Source organism: Schistocerca serialis, chromosome 5 (assembly GCF_023864345.2).
Source record: "Schistocerca serialis cubense isolate TAMUIC-IGC-003099 chromosome 5, iqSchSeri2.2, whole genome shotgun sequence".
In the NCBI taxonomy this organism is placed as follows: Eukaryota; Metazoa; Arthropoda; class Insecta; order Orthoptera; family Acrididae; genus Schistocerca; species Schistocerca serialis.
The window spans coordinates 238,987,407-239,011,034 of NC_064642.1; the positions used below are offsets into that span (position 1 = coordinate 238,987,407).

Here is a 23,628-nt window from a genome sequence, read left to right on the forward strand (position 1 = left end):
ACTCGTGGCAATAACATATTAGACCTTCTGGTGACAAACAGACCCGAACTATTTGAAACAGTTAACGCAGAACAGGGAATCAGCGATCATAAAGCTATTACTGCATCGATGATTTCAGCCATAAATCGAAATATTAAAAAAGGTAGGAAGATTTTTCTGTTTAGCAAAAGTGACAAAAAGCAGATTACAGAGTACCTGATGGCTCAACACAAAAGTTTTGTCTCAAGTACAGATAGTGTTGAGGATCAGTGGACAAAGTTCAAAACCATCGTACAATATGCGTTAGATGAGTATGTGCCAAGCAAGATCGTAAGAGATGGAAAAGAGCCACCGTGGTGCAACAACCGAGTTAGAAAATTGCTGCGGAAGCAAAGGGAACTTCATAGCATACATGAACATAGCCATAGCCAAAGCCTTGCAGACAAATAAAAATTACGCGAAGCGAAATGTAGTGTGAGGAGGGCTATGCGAGAGGCGTTCAGTGGATTCGAAAGTAAAGTTCTATGTACTGACTTGGCAGAAAATCCCTTGAAATTTTGGTCTTATGTCAAAGCGGTAGGTGGATCAAAACAAAATGTCCAGACACTCTGTGACCAAAATGGTACTGAAACAGAGGATGACAGACTAAAGGCCAAAATACTAAATGTCTTTTTCCAAAACTGTTTCACAGAGGAAGACTGCACTGTAGTTCCTTCTCTAGATTGTCGTACAGATGACAAAATGGTAGATATCGAAATAGACGACAGAAGGATAGAGAAACAATTAAAATTGCACAAAAGAGGAAAGGCCGCTGGACCTGATGGGATACCAGTTCGATTTTACACACAGTATGTGAAGGAACTTGCACCCCTTCTTGCAGCGGTGTACCGTAGGTCTCTAGAAGAGCGTAGCGTTCCAAAGGATTGGAAAAGGGCACAGGTCATCCCCGTTTTCAAGAAGGGACGTCGAACAGATGTGCAGAACTATAGACCTATATCTCTAACGTCGATCAGTTGTAGAATTTTGGAACACGTATTATGTTCGAGTATAGTGACATTTCTGGAGACTAGAAATCTACTCTGTAGGAATCAGCATGGGTTTCGAAAAAGACGGTCGTGTGAAATAGGTAGATGCCGTGTTTCTTGACTTCCGCAAGGCGTTCGATACAGTTCCCCACATTCGTTTATTGAACAAAGTAAGAGCATATGGACTATCAGACCAGTTGTGTGATTGGATTGAAGAGTTCCTAGATAACAGAACGCAGAATGTCATTCTCAATGGAGAGAAGTCTTTCGAAGTAAGAGTGATTTAAGGTGTGCCGCAGGGGAGTGTCGTAGGACCGTTGCGATTCACAATATACATAAATGACCTTGTGGATGACATCGGAAGTTCACTGAGGCTTTTTGCGGATGATGCTGTGGTATATCGAGAGGTTGTAACAATGGAAAATTGTACTGAAATGCAGGAGGATCTACAGCGAATTGACGCATGGTGCAGGGAATGGCAATTGAATCTCAATGTAGACAAGTGTAATGTGCTGCGAATACGTAGAAAGATAGATCCCTTGTCATTTAGCTACAAAATAGCAGGTCAGCAACTGGAAGCAGTTAATTCCATAAATTATCTGGGAGTACGAATTAGGAGTGATTTAAAATGGAATGATCATATAAAGTTGATCATTGGTAAAGCAGATGCCAGACTGAGATTCATTGGAAGAATCCTAAGGAAAAGCAATCCGAAAACAAAGGAAGTAGGTTACAGTACGCTTGTTCACCCACTGCTCGAATACTGCTCAGCAGTGTGGTATCCGTACCAGATAGGGTTGATAGAAGAGATAGAGAAGATCCAACGGAGAGCAGTGCGCTTCGTTACAGGATCATTTAGCAATTGCGAAAGCGTTATGGAGATGATAGATAAACTCCAGTGGAAGACTCTGCAGGAGAGACGCTCAGTACCGGCTTTTGTTGAAGTTTCGAGAACATACCTTCACCGAAGAGTCAAGCAGTATATTGCTCCCTTCTGCGTATATCTCGCGAAGAGAGCATGAGGATAAAATCAGAGAGATTAGAGCCCACACAGAAGCATAGCGACAATCCTTCTTTCCACAAACAATACGAGACTGGAATAGAAGGGAGAACCGATAGAGGTACTCAAGGTACCCTCCGCCACACATCGTCAGGTGGCTTGCGGAGTATGGATTTAGATGTAGATGTAGATGATGTAACTGTGCCTGTGTTGATGATCACAGGAAAGAAAATTGAAAGAATATTTATGTTGCAAGTTATCAACTATCTGGATAGTAGAAATGAAATATTACTTGTAGTACTATTATATTATTATGGCTTTCCTTTCTCAGACGTTATGTCTGGTTAAAAATCGAAAGTGACACTGACCTTGATCAAGCGTGACTTCCTTTTAACTGTACGGTATATGTTATATTGCATTTAGGAACTTTCGGGTAATTGAACATGTATCAATAATTACAGATTTCTGTAGTTATATATATACGTTTGGATGTAGCTGTATTGCGTTGATGTACTGGTGGATATTGTGTGGTATGACTCCTGTAGTTGATGTGTAATTGGTATAATGTCAACTTTATCCTGATGCCACATGTCCTTGACTTCCTCAGCCAGTTTGATGTATTTTTCAATTTTTTCTCCTGTTTTCTTCTGTATATTTCTTGTATTGGGTATGGATATTTCGATTAGTTGTGTTAATTTCTTCTTTTTATTTGTGAGTATGATGTCAGGTTTCTTATGTGGTGTTGTTTTATCTGTTATAATGGTTCTGTTCCAGCATAATTTGTATTCATCATTCTCCAGTACATTTTGTAGTGCATACTTGTATGTGGGAACGTGTTGTTTTATTAGTTTATGTTGTATGGCAAGTTGTTGATGTATTATTTTTGCTACATTGTCATGTCTTCTGGTGTATTCTGTATTTGCTAGTATTGTACATCCGCTTGTGATGTGATCTACTGTTTCTATTTGTTGTTTGCAAAGTCTGCATTTATCCGTTGTGGTGTTGGGATCTTTAATATTACGCTTGCTGTAATATCTGGTGTTTATTGTTTGATCCTGTATTGCAATCATGAATCCTTCTGTCTCACTGTATATATTGCCTTTTCTTAGCCATGTGTTGGATGCGTCTTGATCGATGTGTGGCTGTGTTAGATGATACGGGTGCTTGCCATGTAGTGTTTTCTTTTTCCAATTTACTTTCTCGTATCTGTTAATGTTATGTGATCTAAAGGGTTGTAGAAGTGGTTATGAAATTGCAATGGTGTACCCGATGTATTTATATGAGTGATTGCTTTGTGTATTTTGCTAGTTTCTGCTTGTTCTAAAAAGAATTTTCTTAAATTGTGTACCTGTCCATAATGTAGGTTTTTTATGTCGATAAATCCCCTTCCTTTCTGCTTAATATGAATCTTTCTGTTGCTGAATGTATGTGATGTATTCTATATTTGTGGCATTGTGATCGTGTAAGTGTATTGAGTGCTTCTGGGTCTGTGTTACTCCATTTCACTACTCCAAATGAGTTGGTCAATATTGGTATACCATAGGTATTTATAACTTTTGTCTTGTTTCTTGCTGTCCATTCTGTTTTCAGTATTGTTGTTAGTCTTTGTCTATATTTTTTTTTTAGTTCTTCTTTAATATTTCTATTATCTATTCCTATTTTTTGTCTGTATCCTAGATATTTATAGGCATCTGTTTTTCCATCGCTTCTATGCAGTTGCTGTGGTTATCCAATATGTAATCTTCTTGTTTAGTGTGTTTTCCCTTGACTACGCCTTTTTTTTTTCTGTTCCAAAAGCAATATTTATATCATTGCTGAATACTTCTGTTATCTTTTAGTATTTGGTTTAGTTGTTGATTTGCTGCTGCCAGTAGTTTTAGATCATCCCTGTATAGCAAATGTGTGATTTTGTGTTGGTATGTTCCAGTAATATTATATCCATAATTTGTATTATTTAGCATGTTGGATAGTGGGTTCAGAGCAAGGCATAACCAGAAAGGACTTAATATTTATCCTTGGTATATTCCATGCTTAATCTGTATTGGCTGTGATGTGATATTATTTGAATTTGTTTAGGTATTAAGTGTGGTTTTCCAATTTTTCATTACTATGTTCAGGAACTGTATAAATTTAGGATCTACGTTATATATTTCCAATATTTGTAGTAACCATGAGTGGGGTACACTATCAAAAGCTTTTTGGTAATCAATGTATGCATAGTGTAGTGACCTTTGTTTAGTTTTAGCTTGATATGTCACATCTGCATCTATTATGAGTTGCTCTTTACAAGCTCGTGCTCCTTTGCAGCAGCCTTTTTGTTCTTCATTCATAATTTTGTTCTGTGTTGCGTGTGTCATTAATTTCTGTGTAATGACTGAAGTTAATATTTTGTATATTGTTGGTAGGCATGTTATGGGGCGATATTTTGCTGGGTTTGTTGTGTCTGCTTGATCTTTAGGTTTCAGATAAGTTATTCCATGTGTGAGTGTATCAGGGACTGTGTATGGGTCTGCAATGTAACTGTTAAATAATTTAGTTAGATGTGAATGTGTTGAGGTGAACTTCTTTAACCAGAAATTTGCTATTTTATCTTTTCCAGGGGCTTTCCAATTGTGCGTAGAATTAATTGCTCGGGTGACTTCATGTTGCAAAATTATCACTTCAGGAATTTGTAGTATCATCTCGTATGTGTCTGTTTCTGCTTGTATCCACTGTGCATGTCTGTTATGTTGTACCGGGTTTGACCATATGTTGCTCCAGAAGTGTTCAATGTCTGTTATGTTTGGTGGATTGTCTATTTTAATGTGTGTGTTATCTATTGTCTGGTAAAATTTCTTTTGGTTTGTGTTGAATATTTGGTTTTGTTTCCTTCTATTTTCACTTTTTTTGGTATCTTCTAAGTTGTTTGGCCAATGCTTGTAATTTCTGCTTCTTTTCATCTAATTGCTCTATCACTTCTTGTTGTGAGATTTTACCTAACCTTTTTCGCTTTTTGTCTGATATTTCATTTCTTATAAATTGTGTTAGCTGTCCGATGTCTTTTCTCAGTTTTTCTATTCTGATCTGTAGCCTGTGTTGCCATGCTGGTTTTGTGGGTTTCTTCTGTGTGTTGGTTGGTTCTGATATCTACCTAGTGTGCATATTTAGTGTAGTGAGTGCTCCTATATAAACCAGTAGTTGTAACTCTTCCATAGTTGTATTTTCATTTATATTGCTGTGTATGATTGTGGTGATAGTTGTTATTGTTGTTTCGACTTGTGGGTTATTTGGTGGTCTATGCAAGAATGGTCTAATGTCTGTATTTGTGTCTTTGTATTCTATATATGTCAGCTGAAATTTTTCTTCTATATCTGTGTGTCACTTCGTGTTCTATTTGTGCTTGTTCTGGTGGCTGTCTTAAGATTTGGTTTTCCTCTGATTGTTTAATTGATGTGTGTTGTTCTTTGTTTGTTTACTCTGGGATGTTTGAGTCCATTACTGTGTTTTCTTCTTCTTCTTCTTCTTCTTCTTCTTCTGATTGCACGTTATTTTGTTCTAGTTATTTTGTTCTAGTATTTGTTGTACTTGTTGTTTGATGTTTTCTAATTCTGACTGGGGTATCCTGTTATTTTTTTATTATTACACGGATCAGATGAGCTAGTTGTTGTTCTGTTAAAAATTTTAATTTTTGGTATCTGGTAGTAAATGTTGTGTATACTTGTGTTCTGTATCCGGTTGTGTTGGTTCCTAAGTTTGTTGTTTGATAATAACAGAACATGAGGTGTCGGTTAACTTCATCTGACCATCTCATCCTCTGTCTTTGTTTTCCTTCTAGAGTGGTTGCAGGAAGTATATCCTTCAAAACACCTCTATTTGGATTTAAATCATTTTCCGTGTGGCTAGCAGTGTTGTTACCATTGTGGACGGGCATGGGGTTCAAGCATCGTCCCCGACCATGACAGCACTTGTCTGAGACTTCATTAGTTTTGTCCTGAACCAACTAATCACACTGAAAGGGGGGTTAGCCCTATTAGTGGTCTGTTCTTTTCGTCGCCTTTTACGACTGGCAAAACATACCGGAGGCCTATTCTTTTCCCGGGCCTCCACGGGATTTATTATTATTATTATTATTATTAACTGTGGTCTTCTTATTTAAACTGGTTAACACTAAGTTTAAGGCCCAAAGCTGCAGCATTGTCGCATCAAGTACTGTTTGCAGACAGCCACCACAGGGCATCACTCTGTGACAATAGAAAATCACTTTAAAGCCCCTATCTTCCACAAAAGTGAAGTAAAAAATCTGTAATTCACTTACAGTGTGGATCTGTATAGTGTCAGCACATCAGAAGTCCATTCTTAATTTTAATTGGGGGCAAGAGTTGTGTAAATCGTTTTGAAACAGATTAAATTTTCCAGTTTTAAAACAGTTTCAAACTTATCATGTAATATCTAAAAAAAATCACCGAATACTTTTTCATCGGTTATCAAAATATATTGTTTTGCCATACATCTTTAAAATTTTCATATTGCATTGCATTTTCTATATATAAGCTTCTAAAAACAACATTTTTATGCAATGGCGTCAAGTGTGAAGTTAGTCTCTGTGTCCTACAAAAAAGATTAAAAATTCTGAAATTTGCCTATATCACTCTCAGTAGTATCTCTAAGCAGCTCAGGATGGTTTCTTAATTTTTATTAGGACTGTTGTTAAGTTGGTTATTGAAATAGGAGAAATTTTTGGGTCTGAGATAGCTTCCTTCTTATCATTGGAACTTTATGTGTAATAAATAGCACGACATATCTTTGTGCATGAACTAACATGCCACAAGGAGATGATGGGAGCTTGCTGAACAGTATTATGTACTCTTACAAAAGGGAAGAGAAAGTGATTGAAATAAATTCACAAACTCAGGATTTAATGGAAGTAAAAGGTTCGTTAAAGTACACTATACATAATCGGACAGTGGGAAAACAACACCTAATTCAAAGCCAGTGGACCTACTGGTGTTGCAGCTCATAGTGACACATTGTTGTAACACACATTTATTATTCCATGCTTCCCATGTCACTCATTTTATATGATGTGCTATCTTTTGCCAGTCTACTGGTGTTACTTTTATAATTGCCTCCTTCAAAGGAATTCCCCTTCACTAAATGTAAATTTATTTTCTGTAGCATTGTAATGTTTAACCTGTGCGCAAATAGTTCTGTTGTGTTGTAAAGGCGATGGTAGGGAGGCAGTCAGCACTTCAAGCTGCTCTGCCAGGCACTTAAGTGCGATTTGCAGAGTATCTATGTTGTGTGCAGCCTCGGTCTACTCCTCTTTTGAGTATTTTCATCGCACATTGTAAGGCAAGCAAAGCTAAAAATAATAAAAATCTCTCGCTACAATGGCTCACTGAGGACTGGCTGGCACAGTGCTTTAGGCAGTGCAGCAGAAGTGGCAACATGGGAGCCGATGATGCCAGGCTTCCATTAGTTTATTGGTGGTAGGAGTCAGCCGTGCAGCCCACAACCTGTCTAGTGACAACTAGTTAAAATCAGACTATAGTAATAGAAAATTATACTGATATCTTTAAACAGTTTGTGTTTTAAAGCACGTGTTCTGGAAGACTGTATTTTGTCACTCTGAGTGAGGTAGTAAAGTTGGTATGTTTAACTCTTTAAGTGTACAAAATCTATCATTCTTTTTATGCACACAGATTAATGGGGCACAGCAGATCACCTTCTCCTTCGCGGCGACGCCGTAGCAAGTCGAGGGAAAGGGAGAGGGACCGTGGTGACAGAGATCGTGACAGGAGGCGGCGTCGCTCAAGAGAGAGGGAAAGGAGGCGTCGGTAAGTTCTCAAGTCTGATACGTGTCGTTAGGTATTGTAGCGACAAGGGAAAAAGATTCATGCACTAAGTAGCTAACAGATACGTTTCTTTTCTTGCTGGTTTCAGAGCAGTGTAAGTCCCATTTGCAATAAGAACAATGTTTCATTCATCTGGAATTGTATACATAGTGTGCTAATGTCTTGTGAATTTTTATATTTTCTGGTGAACAGAATGTTCAAAGAAGTTTTGCGCTTGCGCCCATTTGTCATTTACTTCACTTCACAATAGTTTGTCTTGGCACCAGCCACTCTTCCACATGCGAGCCATTAAAGAAAAATGGAGACAGAGTCTGTCCATATCATGTGCATTGTGGGGAAAATACTGCAGCAAAAATCAGTGCTGTATTATCCGTTTGCAGTCTAGTCTGTCATTGCTGGGCATTGTATCTCTACTGGACATTCAGTGGTGCATGATACAACAATAATTTTGACCACGATAACTTACTACGACTCCTTTGTTAAAAACTGGTGGAAGTACATGCAGCTGAAAGATTGATGAACTGTGATAATGCTTGGGACCCCCATCATTTCCACTATTTGCTCTAAATGAATGCAACAGTATAAGCAGAGTTCTGCAGTTCCACTAATGATGATACTAACTGGTGGGTAATGTGATTAGTCTGTTACCATGGTCTTAATGCATGTACGGAATACACACAGCACACTGATGAATTGTTGGAAAGGAAAAGTCTTCTGTCTTTGATGGCTCACCTTAGGAAGGCAGCTCAGTCAAAATGTCGTACAGTGAAATAAATTGTAACAGGCTTGAAATCCTGAAACTTCTTTTGACACTAGCATCTTTTTAGGGCATAACCCCATTGACTGTCAAAAGGGGCTCATCTGCCCTTGAAAATTGTTACATGTGGATTGAAGAACATACAAGAATGAAAATGAAAAGATTAAATATTGATGGTAAATTGCAAAAGTTTCTGAAGGTTTTGTGCATATGAATGACCTGACCTTAAAGTATTCTGTTGTCCATCATTATTTTATGTCACAAACAATCATGATGGAAGAACATTCACAACTGAGCATTATAGCAGAGGTTGAAAATACCACTTCAGTTGTAAATTCCTTTATTTTCACACAACCAGTTTCGGACTGTTACAAGCCCATGTTCAGGTGTCACAGCTGTGCTGTGGTCCCCAAGCACTGCGTGTACAAGGCACGGTATGCTGCCTATGAGCTCAGAACAGGGACTCCCTGTTTGCTGCAGAATCCTTGAACATATCCTTAGTTCAAATATAATAAATTCTACATGTGGAAAACAGCCTCACCAACTTTCTTTGTAAGCTGTTACAACGTGTGGTAAGTCAGCAGTTGTGTTGGGTCCTGGAGTCATGTGGCCTACTGGCTCCATGCCAGGGCGGCTTCCGCCAGGGTCGCTCTACCATTGGTAATCTAGTTTCCCTCGAATCTGTCATCCAAACAGCCTTTTCCGTACACCAACACCTGATTGCTGTCTTTTTTTATTTATGTATTAAATGTGTGGGGTCTCTGGGGCCCGCTCCCAATTTTTATCCAAAATTTCCTATCGCTCCGTACTTTCCATGTCCAAGTTGGTGCCTCCTATAGTTCTCCCCATATCCAGGAGAATGGGGTCCCGCAGGGGTCTGTATTGAGTGTATCTCTGTTTTTAGTGGCCATTAACAGTTTTTACAGCAGCTGTCGGTCTGTCTGTCTCACCTTCTCTGTATGCAGATGACTTACGCATTTCTTACTGCTCCTCCAGTATTGGAGTTGGCGATTGGCACCTACAGGGAGCCATCTACAAGGTGCAGTCATGGACTCTAGCTCACGGCTTCCAGTTTTCAGCCGCAAAGTCGTTGTGTCTTGCACTCCTGCCGGTGCCGCACCATTCATCCGGAACCAGAACTTTACCTTAATGACAATCCACTCACTGTAGTGGAGATATATTGATTCTTAGGACTGGTTTTGGACGCCCAATTAACATGGCTTCGTCAGCTGAATCAGAAGTGCTGGCAGCACCTCAATGCCCTCCGCTTCCTGAGCAACACCAACTGGCGTGCAGATCGCTGTACGCTGCTGCAGCTCTACAGAGCCCTTGTTCAATCCCGCCTTGGCTATGGGAGTCTGGTTTATGGTTCAGCGGTGCCCTCAGTGTTCCGTTTACTTAACCCAGTCCACCACTGTGGCGTTCGACTGACAACAGGAGCTTTTAGGATGAGTCTGGTGTCCTGGTGGAGGCCGGAGTTCCTCCATTGAAAATTAGATGTGCACAACTGCTTGCCAGTTACGTTGCACACATTCACAGTTCTCCTGAGCATCTGAATTACCGTCTCCTTTTTCCATCCACGGCGGTTCATCTCCCGCATCGGAGGTCCAGGTCAGGGCTTAAGATTGTGGTTCGCGTGCGATCTCTTCTGTCTGGAGTCCTTGACTTTACCACATATATTTGAGGTTCATTGATGTACACATTCATGGTGTACACCTAGCCCGAAGCTCCACCTGGACCTTGCATAGGGCCCAGGTAACCCCACAGCTCTCCGCTGTCGCTTCCTCTCGATTCTTGACGTGTACTGGGACCATGAAGTGGTATACATTGATGGCTGATGGTTACGTTTTTTGTTTGTTACGTTAGTTTTATTTTTAGGTGTGGTGTTGGGTGCTTTTGTACCTTGACCCTTGCTTGTGTTAGGGAGAAACGACTGATGACCGTGTAGTTTGGTCCTTTTGTACCTCAGACCAACCAACTAATTCTCTCTCTCTCTCTCTCTCTCTCTCTCTCTCTCTCTCTCTCTGTCTCTCTGTCTCTGCACATAGTATTAAGATCGAAGTCCATCAAGGCAACACTAGGTGCTACCTTGCTTCAAATTACATGCTGCATGTCACCTGATGTCGCCAGCTTTTAGTCTGTGGCATGAAATCGTGATACAGAGTTGTCGTTGCCCAGAAAATGTGTTACCTAGTGTCACATGCTGCAGGTTGCCTGTGTTTGTAGCATGTGCCTCAATCAGTTCCACTGAAGCAACATCAGAACAGTGCACCATGCCTTTGCGAACTGTAGGAGCAGCTGCTTTCCTGGTAGTAACCTTGAGAAGCAGAAGAAAAGGAAGAAAATCAAAATGGTGGAGGGAAGAATTATTTGTTGTTGGTAAAGAATCTTGCAGTGAACTTTTTGGGAAATTGGTGGGTGGTCGTGAAACATGTTTTAAAAATTTTACGTAAATTGAGTTTGGAAGATATTTAGTAGTTTTTGCATTAATTCATGCCAGTGATCAGAACATTGGACACCAACTATCATGACCAGCTGATGTGAAATTGTTAATGACGTTGAGACATTTAGCTACAGGTAATAACTATCCTTCAGTGGTGTACATTTTCCAGATTTCAGAACCAGGTATTTCAAGAATTCCACTAGTACAAAAAGCATGTACATAAACATCTCCTGCGTGATTTTGTACAGGTATGCAGGAAAATTGTGTCATTACAAACTGTTGATTGTATGCAGTACACTTTAGATATCGAAACATCACAAACTGGACAGTATTTAGTTTGAAATGCAATGCTGTAATAGCTTCTAATTTTATTCAACTTACATTCTGATGTATTTTAATTCGTTAAGCGCATGGTGCTATTACCTTAAATGTAAAAACTACAGTCAAAACACCAAAAGGAGGAACGTGTTGACATTCTTCTGTCGTGAGAGCAGAGACTTCGGAGTGAATCAGTGAAGCAAGACGTTGTTCACGTGTATTGTCAGAAACAAATATTTCTGCACAACTATTTGGCGGATTTTCTGCATCGTATGTACCAATAGCTGCTTGGAATAACATGATATTTATGTGATGCATGAAAATAGTTCGTGACCTATGCAACAAACACCGTAGCTAGTTTGCAACATGTTCGCCGTACGTTGAACATCCCTTGCAACTGCTGCTTTTGAGATAACATATGCTTCTTCCTTGCATTCTGATGGAGATGTAGGATGCGTACACCTTCTTACTTCCTTCTTGGGGGAAAGAAGCATTTTACCTCCACAGCCCAACCTTTTCAAGATGACTGGAAGATGCATGTGATGTTGGTAGCATTTCACCATTAAGGTGCTCGAAGTACCTACAGCATTCGAAATTCCATCTTCAGACTGTAAAACAAATTATGTAACAAAGTAAATTAATTTCTTATTTGGTTATAGCTGTCACAATTTCTCATGAACAATTGTGAGCAACTACTTTAAGACATAACATATCTGCAGACAATAGATATCATTACAATATTATTATTGATGTTGTGGTGTTCAGTCTGAAGTCTGGATTGTAGTACATCAGCCCGGCCGATGTGGCCGAGCGGTTCTAGGCGCTTCAGTCTAGAACTGCGTGACTGCTACGGTCGCAGGTTCGAATCCTGCCTCGGGCATGGATGTGTGTGATGTCCTTAGGTTAGTTAGGTTTAAGTAGTTCTAAGTTCTAGGGGACTGATGACCTCAGATGTTAAGTCCCATAGTGCTCAGAGCCATTTGTAATACGTCAAAACTGCAGAATAAAGCCATGTGTCACTTGTTATCTGAATGGAGCTTTGCAGTTTTGACAGTATTACAGATACTGTAATCGTATTCATGGTCTTTGGATGGATTAACTAAAACCCAGTCACCCAGAATAGTATAAGAGTGTTTGCAATGGCAAAAACAGAAACTATGATACCATTCACTACTTGTTCATCACAGTGACACAAGCTACCATGTGCCTAATTTTTTTTTTTTTTTATTTTTTTTTTTTTTTTTAAATCCCCTCCCACTCCATTGAAGATGTATGGAGTAACACTGCAACAGATTTTAAAGTTTTCTGGAATTACCTACACTGTTCTGGGGCTTGTGTTGGAAAACACATAGTGATTCAAAACTCAATGAACGGTGGCGACACCTTTGTTCTCTTATAAAGAGACTTCCATTCTTTTGTGGCTGCAAGAGCAGAGCATCCCGCTTATTAATTCCACATTTCAGCGTGCTTAACATCACTCTTCAGTAACACTATTTATAAAATCAGTATCATACTGTAAGGTTGGAGTGGATTCCAATAAACATGAAAGGGACCTCCAGAACTAACCCACACTTCTGTTACACATTTATCCTGAACTAAGAGAATGGTACATCAGAAAATAAGAACATTTGTATTTGCTATTGAAAAATTATGTAACTTGAGATTATAACCCAATAAAATTTATTATTATCGGACAGATAAGTTTCAAGTGTGATCAGTTTCTTGAGAAGATGCCCAAAGCTCTGACAAACAATTCTTACTCTAATCATAAATACGTAATAATTATTAAACTTTAAAGCAAATTCTTATGTAGCCTGATACAGAACTAAACAATGAAAATTTTGGTACAACTCATTTTGTGGTAAGCCTATTGACTTTTGTGTAATTAAAGCCTAAACTCAGTTCTCCATATTAAAAAGAATGCAAGAGTAAGATTTCACCTGCTTAATGCTCACTGTTTTCTCTTTTCGTTTGTCACGGTTAGTCTGAATTAGTTTTGTGGTTTCCCATTCTCATTTTGGCCCAGGCTTTGGACTGCCACTGGCCGGATTAAAAACTATTGTTTTAAATTTTTTCCCTTTTCATTTTCTATTTTCATTCTTTTGACTTTCCTTTTCTTGAAACATATATACTGATGGAAACCACCCAAGATTTCCTTAGTGTATGATATTTTCCAAAAGATGGCATCATACAAAGAGCAATATCACACTTTTAGCATCTTATGCATGTCATTTTTCTCTGTGAATTAGCAACACATACTGCACAGCAACTCTAGTGAACATCCTTTTTCACTTTTGCTGCAAGGAGTCCTGGATACAGTCCTTTTTTTGTAGTCAAAATAGCGTTTCTTGCATGGTGTCCATGGGATCTCCGTTTTACTTGTTTGTCTATGAAATTTTGCCAGTGGTCTTCTGCTGCTTTTTTATTTCAAAAATTGTTTTAGCATTCAGCACACACATCAGTCAAACGGAAGTATACCCTTTTGTACCACATCATTGTCTTTATCAAGTCTGTGACATCAGCAGTACCCATTGAACTATTGTGGCTCACTACACATGTGTTTCAGTTATTTTGGCCAGTTGTATGCTCCTTCTTCTCAGTTTCATCAAAATGTGATCAGTTTGTGGTTGAAAGATTAACAAACACAAAAACATTGCCTGATTTCCCCCATCAGTGTTTCTGGATTTTATTTCCTTAGCAGCAACACCGTACACAGTATAATCTAGAATATAATAACTTTCTATGCAATGAAGCACGAAAAGTTTAATATCAAAACGGCTACGTTTCTTTGTAATGTACTGCTTAATTCAGAGCCTTTCTTTGGAAAACATTAGGCTATTACTAAATTTTTAAAAAGGACTGTGGCCTCGTGGAATTTTTCTCTTGTTTGCTCTACAATGACCCTCATTTTCACAAGAATTCATGAGACATGGCTGAATTGCCACTAAAGTGCAATTACGAAGAATCAGTTTGTACTGGTACTTGGACATTGTTTGTGTGGAAACAGTAGTGTTTGAATCAAAGAATCTGTTGACCAGTATTTATTCACTTCTAACTTTTTATTTACTGGTATAAGCAGGAAACACAACAAGAAGTAATATAATTCTGCAGGTTCCATAGGCTTTCATTGTGCTAAGCTAGTGGAAACTCATCATTTTTATCCCAGGAAGAGACATATGATAATTATTTATCTCTTTACAAATGGCAGAGACAAATTCAAAAGACATAAAATAAAACAAAAAATCTAAAGTACTTGCTGAATCATCAAATCCTATTCTTAAACCACTAAATGTGTTCACGAAATGATGGTGTTTTGTTACAGGATGATTTTCCAACCAATAGTACATTCATTTTTCTGATGACAAGTTGCGCTTAATGTTTCATTGTCCTGTCCCTCTTCAGGAGGAAGATTTTCTGCAGTAGTTCCTCATGGTGTTGAATCATTAGTAAGTCCAGATATATCCACATCTTTGCCCAAAGAAAGGTACAAAGTATCCTTGTAATCTTCGCCACTATTGATCATGAGGATTTCCATATTTACTCGTCTGGTAAATTATGTCCCGACATTGCAAAGGCAATGCAGGCAAATGTTGTCGTTTCATTAAATGCAGAAACAGGACTGGTTCAGTGCAAAACTCAAAAGCAGAAAGGGCCAAGGAGGTGGTAAAAGCTGTAACGTTTTACGACATTACCAAGAGGAGCAGACAACAGTTAGTAGCTGTTGCAGTGTGCTTGCCTACCTACTCCCCTGCAGTTGGGCGTACAAGAATGCCCTTAGCTGTCAGGTCTTCCTACGTGCCTGGCATGAATGAATGACCATAGCTGTCTGGACATTCTGTACATGTGGGGCACACATGTACGCACATCGCCATGCGGGCGACTATTGCCCATAGCCTTGAAAGGGTTAAGCATTGTTCTGATGGCCATTGTTGATGCTAACTACTGTTTCTTGTATGCAGTATCCTTGGCAGGGCCACATTTCAAACCCAGTTTCGCATGAAACTTAGTTCTGCAAAAAATGACAAAAATGAGTTTGCGTTTCTGGCTTCTGGGCCTCTTCCTGGAAGCAGAAAAGTGTCGCCATATGTGTTAGTGCCTGATGATGTTTTTTCATTACAGGAACACATTGTGAAACCCCATACGGGCCTTCTCAAAATAAATTCTTGTGGAAGACATTAAAACTACAGACAGTCACATGCTCACAGATTAGCAAAGAACAGTTTTTGGTTGCTGACATCACTGTTTCGAACTGTGAGAAACGTGGAAATTGTTACAATAACATCCGTTAATCTTCACAACTTCCTGAGAAAAAAAAGCTCTGCTTCAGAACCACTGTACTCACCTCAAGGATCATTTGACACCAACACATTAACACGGAAGAGACACAGTATAATTTTATAAACAACTGACCACAGAAGAAAGCAGGACATGGTGTAGGCAGAAATAAACAATCAGTATTATAAAAAGCAACCACAGTAGGTGGTAAGACGAAGCCTTAGAATTATGTGTCACTGATGATCGTAGTGTAGTACTGAAGTCTTAAAAGACATTGAGTGTTTAATTCAGTATTAAGTCTGCAACAACAGGGAGAACTACTAACACGCTGTTCGTAATTGAATCATCATATGGTTCACTAGTATGAACTTACCTCATCCCTATTCTTCATTTGGGTTTCCTTGGTTCATTAGTGTCTTGTAACTCACTCAGTAAATCATTTTCCTTCTTGTTTAGGTGATTTACTACTACTTTTTGACTGTTGCAGTTACTTATGTTCACAATGGAATGGAATCCGTAAATTCTCTATTTTCTTCTGTGCTTCCAACACCATAAAATCATAAAAATTATTCCATTCCATCTTGGCATGGTGATACAGCAACCTTCTATTGCTACTAGATAAAAAAAGGCCATAAGGTGCACAATTTTCTTTATTGTTTTAAGAACAACGTGTTTTCGCAGGATAGGACATCATCAGGTTATGTTAAAAAATCAGAAATTTTCTGACAAAAAGCATCTGTCAAGAAGGCAAGATACCGAAAAAATTATTAAAAGGCAGCCTCATGGAGGCAATGACAGGTACAGTGGGTGCTTTTTGACAGAAAATTTCTTTTTTAATGTAACCTGATGCCCTATCAGGGCGAAACTTAATGTTCTTCAAATAGTGAAGAATGCTGGGCAACCTAAAGTCTTTTGTCAATTATCCACTCCATACTGCATGCAACATGTCACACAGATGTGCTGACTGTCTAATATGTGGCAACAGGGGGCAATGTCGTTTCTTGTTGACAGGTGGTGGATGCAGCATTCTACAATGCCACATGTGGCATGTTGACATGTTGTTCTGGTCAAATTGTCTTGTAACATGTGTCATAGCTGTATGCCACATGTTGCCCAAATGTTGCCTTGTTGGAATTACACTTTAATAATTAGTGCTGTGGCTGATGTTTGATCCATTCTCTGTGTGAATGCAAACCTTCACTTGATTCCTCCTACAATAAGTTTGTTCTTAAGGGTACATATCTCACAGTACTGGTTAAAATTTATTGTTTTTCGTTACTGATTGCTTTTCATTACTGTATACGTTATCTTACTTCCTGCACATTTCAAAGTCCCTCTAAGAAGAAATCAGTGTTAAGTTAACAGAGAAATTATGTTATTACACAACAGGTCAGGAGACCGTGATCATCGACATCGTCGTTCAATGTCACGATCTCGATCAAGATCTCGTTCCAGAGATAGGACACCAAGGAACAAGCCACAGTTGGCCGAAAGGCCCCCTATTACAGGTAAGAATTAATTTTCAGAAATTTGCCATTGATAGTGTTATAGTGCCTGACCTCTTTGCAGCTACACAGGGTAATGTTTTTCCACTGTGTAAAAACTCTAGGGATTGGTCGATGAAAGGATACGGAACAAAATAGGTGTGATGAACTTATGTACGGAAATGCATAATTTCCATGCTAGACACCATTCAGTCATACATTGTTACAGAGACTGTGATCTAATATGCGCTGTACCATGCAGCCACACATAAAGTATGAGTGGAAAATGGTTTCCATGTGCCTCAACTCATGCGTATAAACACAGTGGCATGTTCAGTCTCACAAGTTCACATCAGCCACGTCATATCCAATCAGCGTCAAGAGGCAGCCTGAATATGCTGCTCCAGTGGCTCCACATTTGGGATGGGCTCTGTATACACAATACTTTTGAGATGATCCCATAACCAGAAATCGTATTGGGTGAGATACGGTGAATGATCATGCCATGCAACTGGACCCTGTCGTCCGATCCATTGACCAGGGAAGACACAATTGAGATTTGTTCTGATGGTAATGATGAAGTGGTCTGCAGCACCATTATGTAGCAGCCACATAACCTTTCAAATCATCGATGGCACTTCTTCCAGCAGAGGAGGCAAAGTCACCTCCAAGAAATGCTGATAGTTCCAGTCTAATCCCACATATGATTGTTATGAAAGTCGAAGATACTGCTCCACATACAGATGGCCTCATCTATGAATAGGGCAGATGGCACAAATCCCGGAATCATGGTTGCCTAGTGAAGAAACCAGTGACAAAACTCCTGCCCATGTGGAAAATCTGTCGCTAGTAAGTTCTGCACACAGTGTAAGTGATAAAAGGGTAGTAACAGTTGTCATGGAGAATGTTCCACATGGTTATGTGGCTTACCCTGTACTGGTGGGCCAACTGTCTGGTGCTGACACAGTGGTTGCCTTCCAAGTGTGCCTCAAAGTCTGGTGTCCGTACATTTCTGGTACGTCCTTCATGATTTCCTGCTTCCTGAAACAACCCTGTCTCAGACAAACAGCGAAACACTTTCGCAAACATTGAATGCTGTGGTTGTTGTCATTGAGGATAGGTCTTCTGATACAACCTTGCTGCCCATTGCCACTTTCCCTTCAGTAAGTAAACACCATGTTGACAAGCTCTCAATTTGAATACAGAACCATTGTGTACAACCGTACTCTTTCATTGATCAGTCCATAGAGTTTGTACACAGTGGAAAAAATCACACTGTAGATAGACACAAAAAAATGGTTTTATTTTATAGTAAAATGTGGTGTTATTTCTTGCCACTTTTGGTGTTCTGTCCTCTCTATTTATATATTTATTTTTGCTTGCTCTCCCTCTCCCCCTCCCTCCCCCTCTCTCTCCCCCTCCCCCCTCTCTCCCCCTCCCTCTCTCCCCCTCCCCCTCTCCCCCTCCCTCCCCCTCTCCCCCTCCCTCCCCCTCTCCCCCTCCCTCCCCCTCTCCCCCTCCCTCCCCCTCCCCCCTCCCTCCCCCTCTCCTCCTCCCTCCCCCACTCCCCCTCCCTCCTCCTCTCCCCCTCCCTCCGCCCCCATCCCCCCCTCCGCCCCCATCTCCCCCCTCCCTACCCCCTACGCCTCTCCCTCCCCCTCCCTCCCTCAAAAAATTCTGTCGTTCTTTTCTCATATTTCAGGGTTGTTGAGGATTTTGGTGTGTGTTTTTTGGGCCAATTTCAGTGCTATTTTCATGGGCACATCAATGTTCATTACACATGAGGAGAACTATTATTTCAAGATCAGAAAAGAGATCAAAATGCAGTTTTAACATTCAATGACTGTCCATTATGAATACTAAACAACGTCTGTCCTCAGATTGATAACATTTTCATATGAGAAAATGGCAAATTTTTCAATAGCTAGTAAAATTCGCTGCTCTGATTTATTATTTCACTAAAAACTACTAATTTCGTGTTACTTCTCACATTATTGTTTCCACAAAATTTTCCTGTTCCCAGCAAGAGACAGTTTTATAGTTAATATATGGCATGTCACATAGAAAGCCCAAATCCACTATGCATTGTTCATTTTTCAAGTTTGCAACAGACCAAGCACTTGTGCCCAAAAGAAATCTGTTTCACTCTGAAGCTAAAAAAGTCTATCAAGGAGTTTCTGTTTATTTAGCCAGTATATTTCACTGTCATATGGCACATCAGCATAAGTGTTTTCCATGTCTTTTGAAAGACATTGAACTGGTGATTGAGAGCACAGCTGCAGATGAAATTGGTTGTACTAGTCCATACATTTTTCATTCTCTCATGTTCACGCTTGTACACGCATTCTCTTGGAGGAGACTGCAGTGTATTTCAAAAATCTCATGTGCAACAGGCATCGACTTTTAGCATCTCTGACAAAAAGTGACACACAACTTGATATTTTCGCCAGCCACAGCTGCTGTGCAGTCTATAGCCACAGAAGTGAAAGTCTTCCATTGCAGATCCCAATTTTCAAACACTTGTGCACATATGTGAGAATATGTGCCTCTGTTGTGTCTTCCATTGGAACCAAGACCAGTAATTTTGCTATGATGGTGAAATTACTATCTATTCTGCAAATGTAAATTGCCAACTGAACAGTATCGGAAACACCTGTGCACTTGTCCTGCACCAGAGAAAAGACAAAAAAAAATTTTTTAAGAACCATTACCTTACCTGAAACGTTGTTGGCTATTTCTTGAATCCTGCCTCAAATGGTTGAATGAGAGAGACTAATTGCTTGACACTTTTAAAGTTTTTCAGGAGTTGTATGCACAGTTCCAGTTACCTAACATGTCTTTATGAATTCTTCTGTGAAACAGTGCATTGCTTTGGCGATCCAAAAAGCGATATGGTAACATGCTCATATTGCAGACTTGTTTTGTATTCATCCTTGAAAACAAAGATACAGAGGGTACTATGTAAGTTTTGCAATACACCTTCATTTATTTAAATTTGTTGAAGTAATTTATTCCTGAATACACCTCTCCATCCTCCAAAACCAATCGCTACTCCACGCTCCAAAACCAATCGCTAAACAAGTTCTCCCAAATTTTGGTAGGGAGTAAGGCACCCTCGTTGTCGCAAACACTCTGGAGGTTCTCATCTCTTGAAAACTGCACTCCTTTCAGCTTCATTTTCAAGGAGCAGGGTCTGGACTAAGGAATGTGCTCAAGAAGTTTCAATCCTGTACCGCACAAACATTCGATACACATTTTCGCACATTGAGCTGGAGTGTTGTCATGATGGAGGAACCAAGTGTCCATTCTTCACTTCTGTCGCATGTTCTTCAACGATTGGATGACTTTGGGCAGGCACTGCCCAGTGTATCACTTAGCTGCGACTGTTTTCTGTGTGTCTAAAACAACACGCTTCACAAGTCCACTCGATTTGGGAAAAAAAAGAGAAAGCTATAATTTTCTTCTTTACTGATAGGGATTTTCTGACAGCTACAGGTGTGTCATCATCTTCAAGGACCCAAACTTTGTTTTGAATCTTAGTTGGCATGTCATAATAGAACAAACTAGTCCTGTCACCTGTGACAATGTTATTCACATACTGAGATTCTCTCTTAGAAAACTTCTTTAACATCTCCTGGCACCAAGTCGCATGTCATGTCATCTGATCTTCCGTCAGTCCATGTGGCACCCAGAGACAACAAAAGTTTCTTTACTTTCAAATGATCATGAAGAATCAAATTACTGGTGTATTTAGTCCTAAGGTATCTGCTATCTTCATATAAGTTACTCGCCTGTTTTCATCTATCATTTTCCTCACAGCATCAATATCTTCCTCTGCAACTGATGATCATGACGTTCGAGTCCTCTCGGCATCCTCCAGAGTGAAATTTCCGTATTGGAATTCTCAGAACCACCTGAATATGTTGTAAGATGTGGACACATGTCACCAAGTGCAAGAGTCATTTCTTCAAAGCACTGGTCTATGTTTCAACCACACGCGCAGTTGTACTGCAGAGCTGCCTGAATCTCACTTCCTGACCACGATGCTATAGCAAGCACTTCAAACTAAGCCTGCTATTGAATGTGCTCACAAACTTGGCACAGTGGCTACAATGCACGTATGAAGTAGTCTCAGAACACAGCAACAATCAGCCTCCTGTGACTGATTGTTGTGTCACATTGCAAAACTGTCATAGTACCGTTTGTGTATTTTCATAGTAAAAATGTTGGGTAAAATTATTCAGATGTTTCTGTGCTCCCATTTGATGACTACTACATCAGTCATATCCATTAATCTATGCTTCTCGCTTCTCACTAGTCACCTTCAAAGAATTTGAATGTTCGTGATTGACAGTTTTATTCGGAATAAATTTCCGAGACAGGTCAGTCTACTGACAGACTTGAGATAAGCTTGCTTGCACACTTAACACATTGTGTAGGCATTAATTTGCTATCTTTTTTCAGTAGTCATTGTGTGTACATATTTTAAGTTCTTCTTTAAATGATTTGTTCAAACAAATATCTATTAGCTGTAGAATTTACGTCATGCCTCCTGGAATTACAGCCAGCTCATTCTACCCTCTACTAGTTTCCTCTTTACAACCGGTGTAATACGACCTGCGTACGAATCTAGTACAAGCTTGTTTGGAAAACTTAGCAGGTCACAAGAATGACATTACCATGCAAGTTTAATCCACTGTAATGCTACTTTTGTTAGCATGTACAGTAATGCTTTTTGCAAATACCCCGGACATAGGTAATGTTTTGGATTTAAAAACAATGAACGGTGGTAGTTCGTGGCCATTGGCAGTATGAGCAAGCGTGACAGACGTGCTGCTTCTCCACCACATGCCGGCAGTATCTTGGCACCTTTGTTCCCTTTTGCTTCTGCCATGTAATTTGTTGGCATATCAGAATAGTGTGGAGTTTCGTCTGCATTACCGGTTTGACCAAGAAGATAATTATTTTTGGTGTGCTGTCTGATTATGAAATGTAGACATTCAGCAAGTTTTTCCTTTTAGTTTTGTGGCAGCTTCTTTGCAATTGATATCCGCTTGTGCAGAAATAATCCAGACGTTTCATAACATTGGCAACCAAATTACAGCTTTATTCAAAATTTGTTATTTTTTGCTTGTGAGCAACTTCATGTGCTTTAACTTGGATAATTTCTGCACTCATGGTAAGCACTTTTGTTACTGCTCCCTAACAAAATCATTCAGGACAACTTATAACAAACATATAATTGCATTCACGTTGTCGCCGAGAAAATGTTTTTCTGTTGCTGGAACTAGCTAACTGTTGTTCCTTTTGCTGTCACCACCATCTTGTTTTACTGTAATCAATCTCAAATCACTGACTTGCTGCACAGCATGAGGTTTTCTTAGCAAGAGGAATATCTTCCCGTTTCGACTTGGAACTATAGGGAGCACTCTTCATCATGGTAGACTACTACCTGGAACTTGAGAAAGGTGCTAAAATAGACTGAAACAAAGGGTGAAATATGAATGTACCATCTGCAGACACACTGAGCACTGCACTCATTGGCCTAGGAGGTCAGTGGAAGAAACACAGATGAAGCTGGGGAGGGGATTGGTGCAGCAGAAAAATTTCACCCATTGCGTGCAGTGTGAGTAACATGCAATTAGTATCAATTATCTGCTGTGGTAGAAATCTCTTACGGAAGTAATGAGGTCTCATATAAGCTCACTTATAAAGATGCTCGTGTTCAAATGTGGAACATAATTGTACTCATGAATATGAAATTAAATTAAGGCATTAAAAAATGTCTTACTGTTACGTCGTGAGTATTGGGAGCATTGAGAAATCACTTAATATACATCGACATTTGCCAAAAGCTTACAAATGGAACTTTCAAAATGTAAAACTGTACTTACTGTGCTTGCCAACTTCTCAAAGTTTCTTAAAAACGTATATTTTGATTGTGTGTAAGAAAAGAGATTTTTTTCATTGGTTTAAATGTATGGAAAACTGCTCAATTCTGAGATGGGCAATATTAAATTTGGATTTTCCCCATAACAAAAAATGGTGGATGTTCAATACTTGAAACACGAACACAATGGCGTCTCCGGCAAAATATGAGGTAATAAAAAATAATGGAATCTTTTCAATTTCATGTGCTTTATACAAATTTTAAAATTTATTTTTATCTTGGTACATATGTTTGTGGTGTATGTTTGCATTTTCATGTATAATGACTATTCAGTTGATTATTAACAGCTGAAAAGGTTATACTTGTTTTTGAGTGCTCAGGGAATTTTTACTTTTAAAAATGATGGCTCAAAGAATTTGAATTAAAATTTGTTTGAAATACAGAATAAAGTGCAGCACCATTACATTCGAAAAGTTGAGAATCACTCTCTTCTCCCCCTCTCTATCTTCTCCCCCTCTCTATCTTCTCCCCCTCTCTATCTTCTCCCCCTCTCTATCTTCTCCCCCTCTCTATCTTCTCCCCCTCTCTCTCTTCTCCCCCTCTCTCTCTTCTCCCCCCTCTCT

The 23,628-nt window shown here is 39.4% G+C and overlaps 1 protein-coding gene across 1 annotated transcript in view; it reads left to right on the top strand.

Annotated features, from left to right (window-relative positions):
* Positions 1-23,628, top strand: part of LOC126480732 (RNA-binding protein EWS) — a 99,228-nt gene that overhangs the window by 45,005 nt on the left and 30,595 nt on the right. Inside the window, exons 2-3 of the mRNA XM_050104003.1 lie at positions 7,686-7,820; positions 17,021-17,139. Of these exons, the coding sequence (XP_049959960.1) occupies positions 7,690-7,820; positions 17,021-17,139 (250 nt within the window). The 5' untranslated portion in view covers positions 7,686-7,689. The remainder of the gene's footprint in view (positions 1-7,685; positions 7,821-17,020; positions 17,140-23,628) is intronic.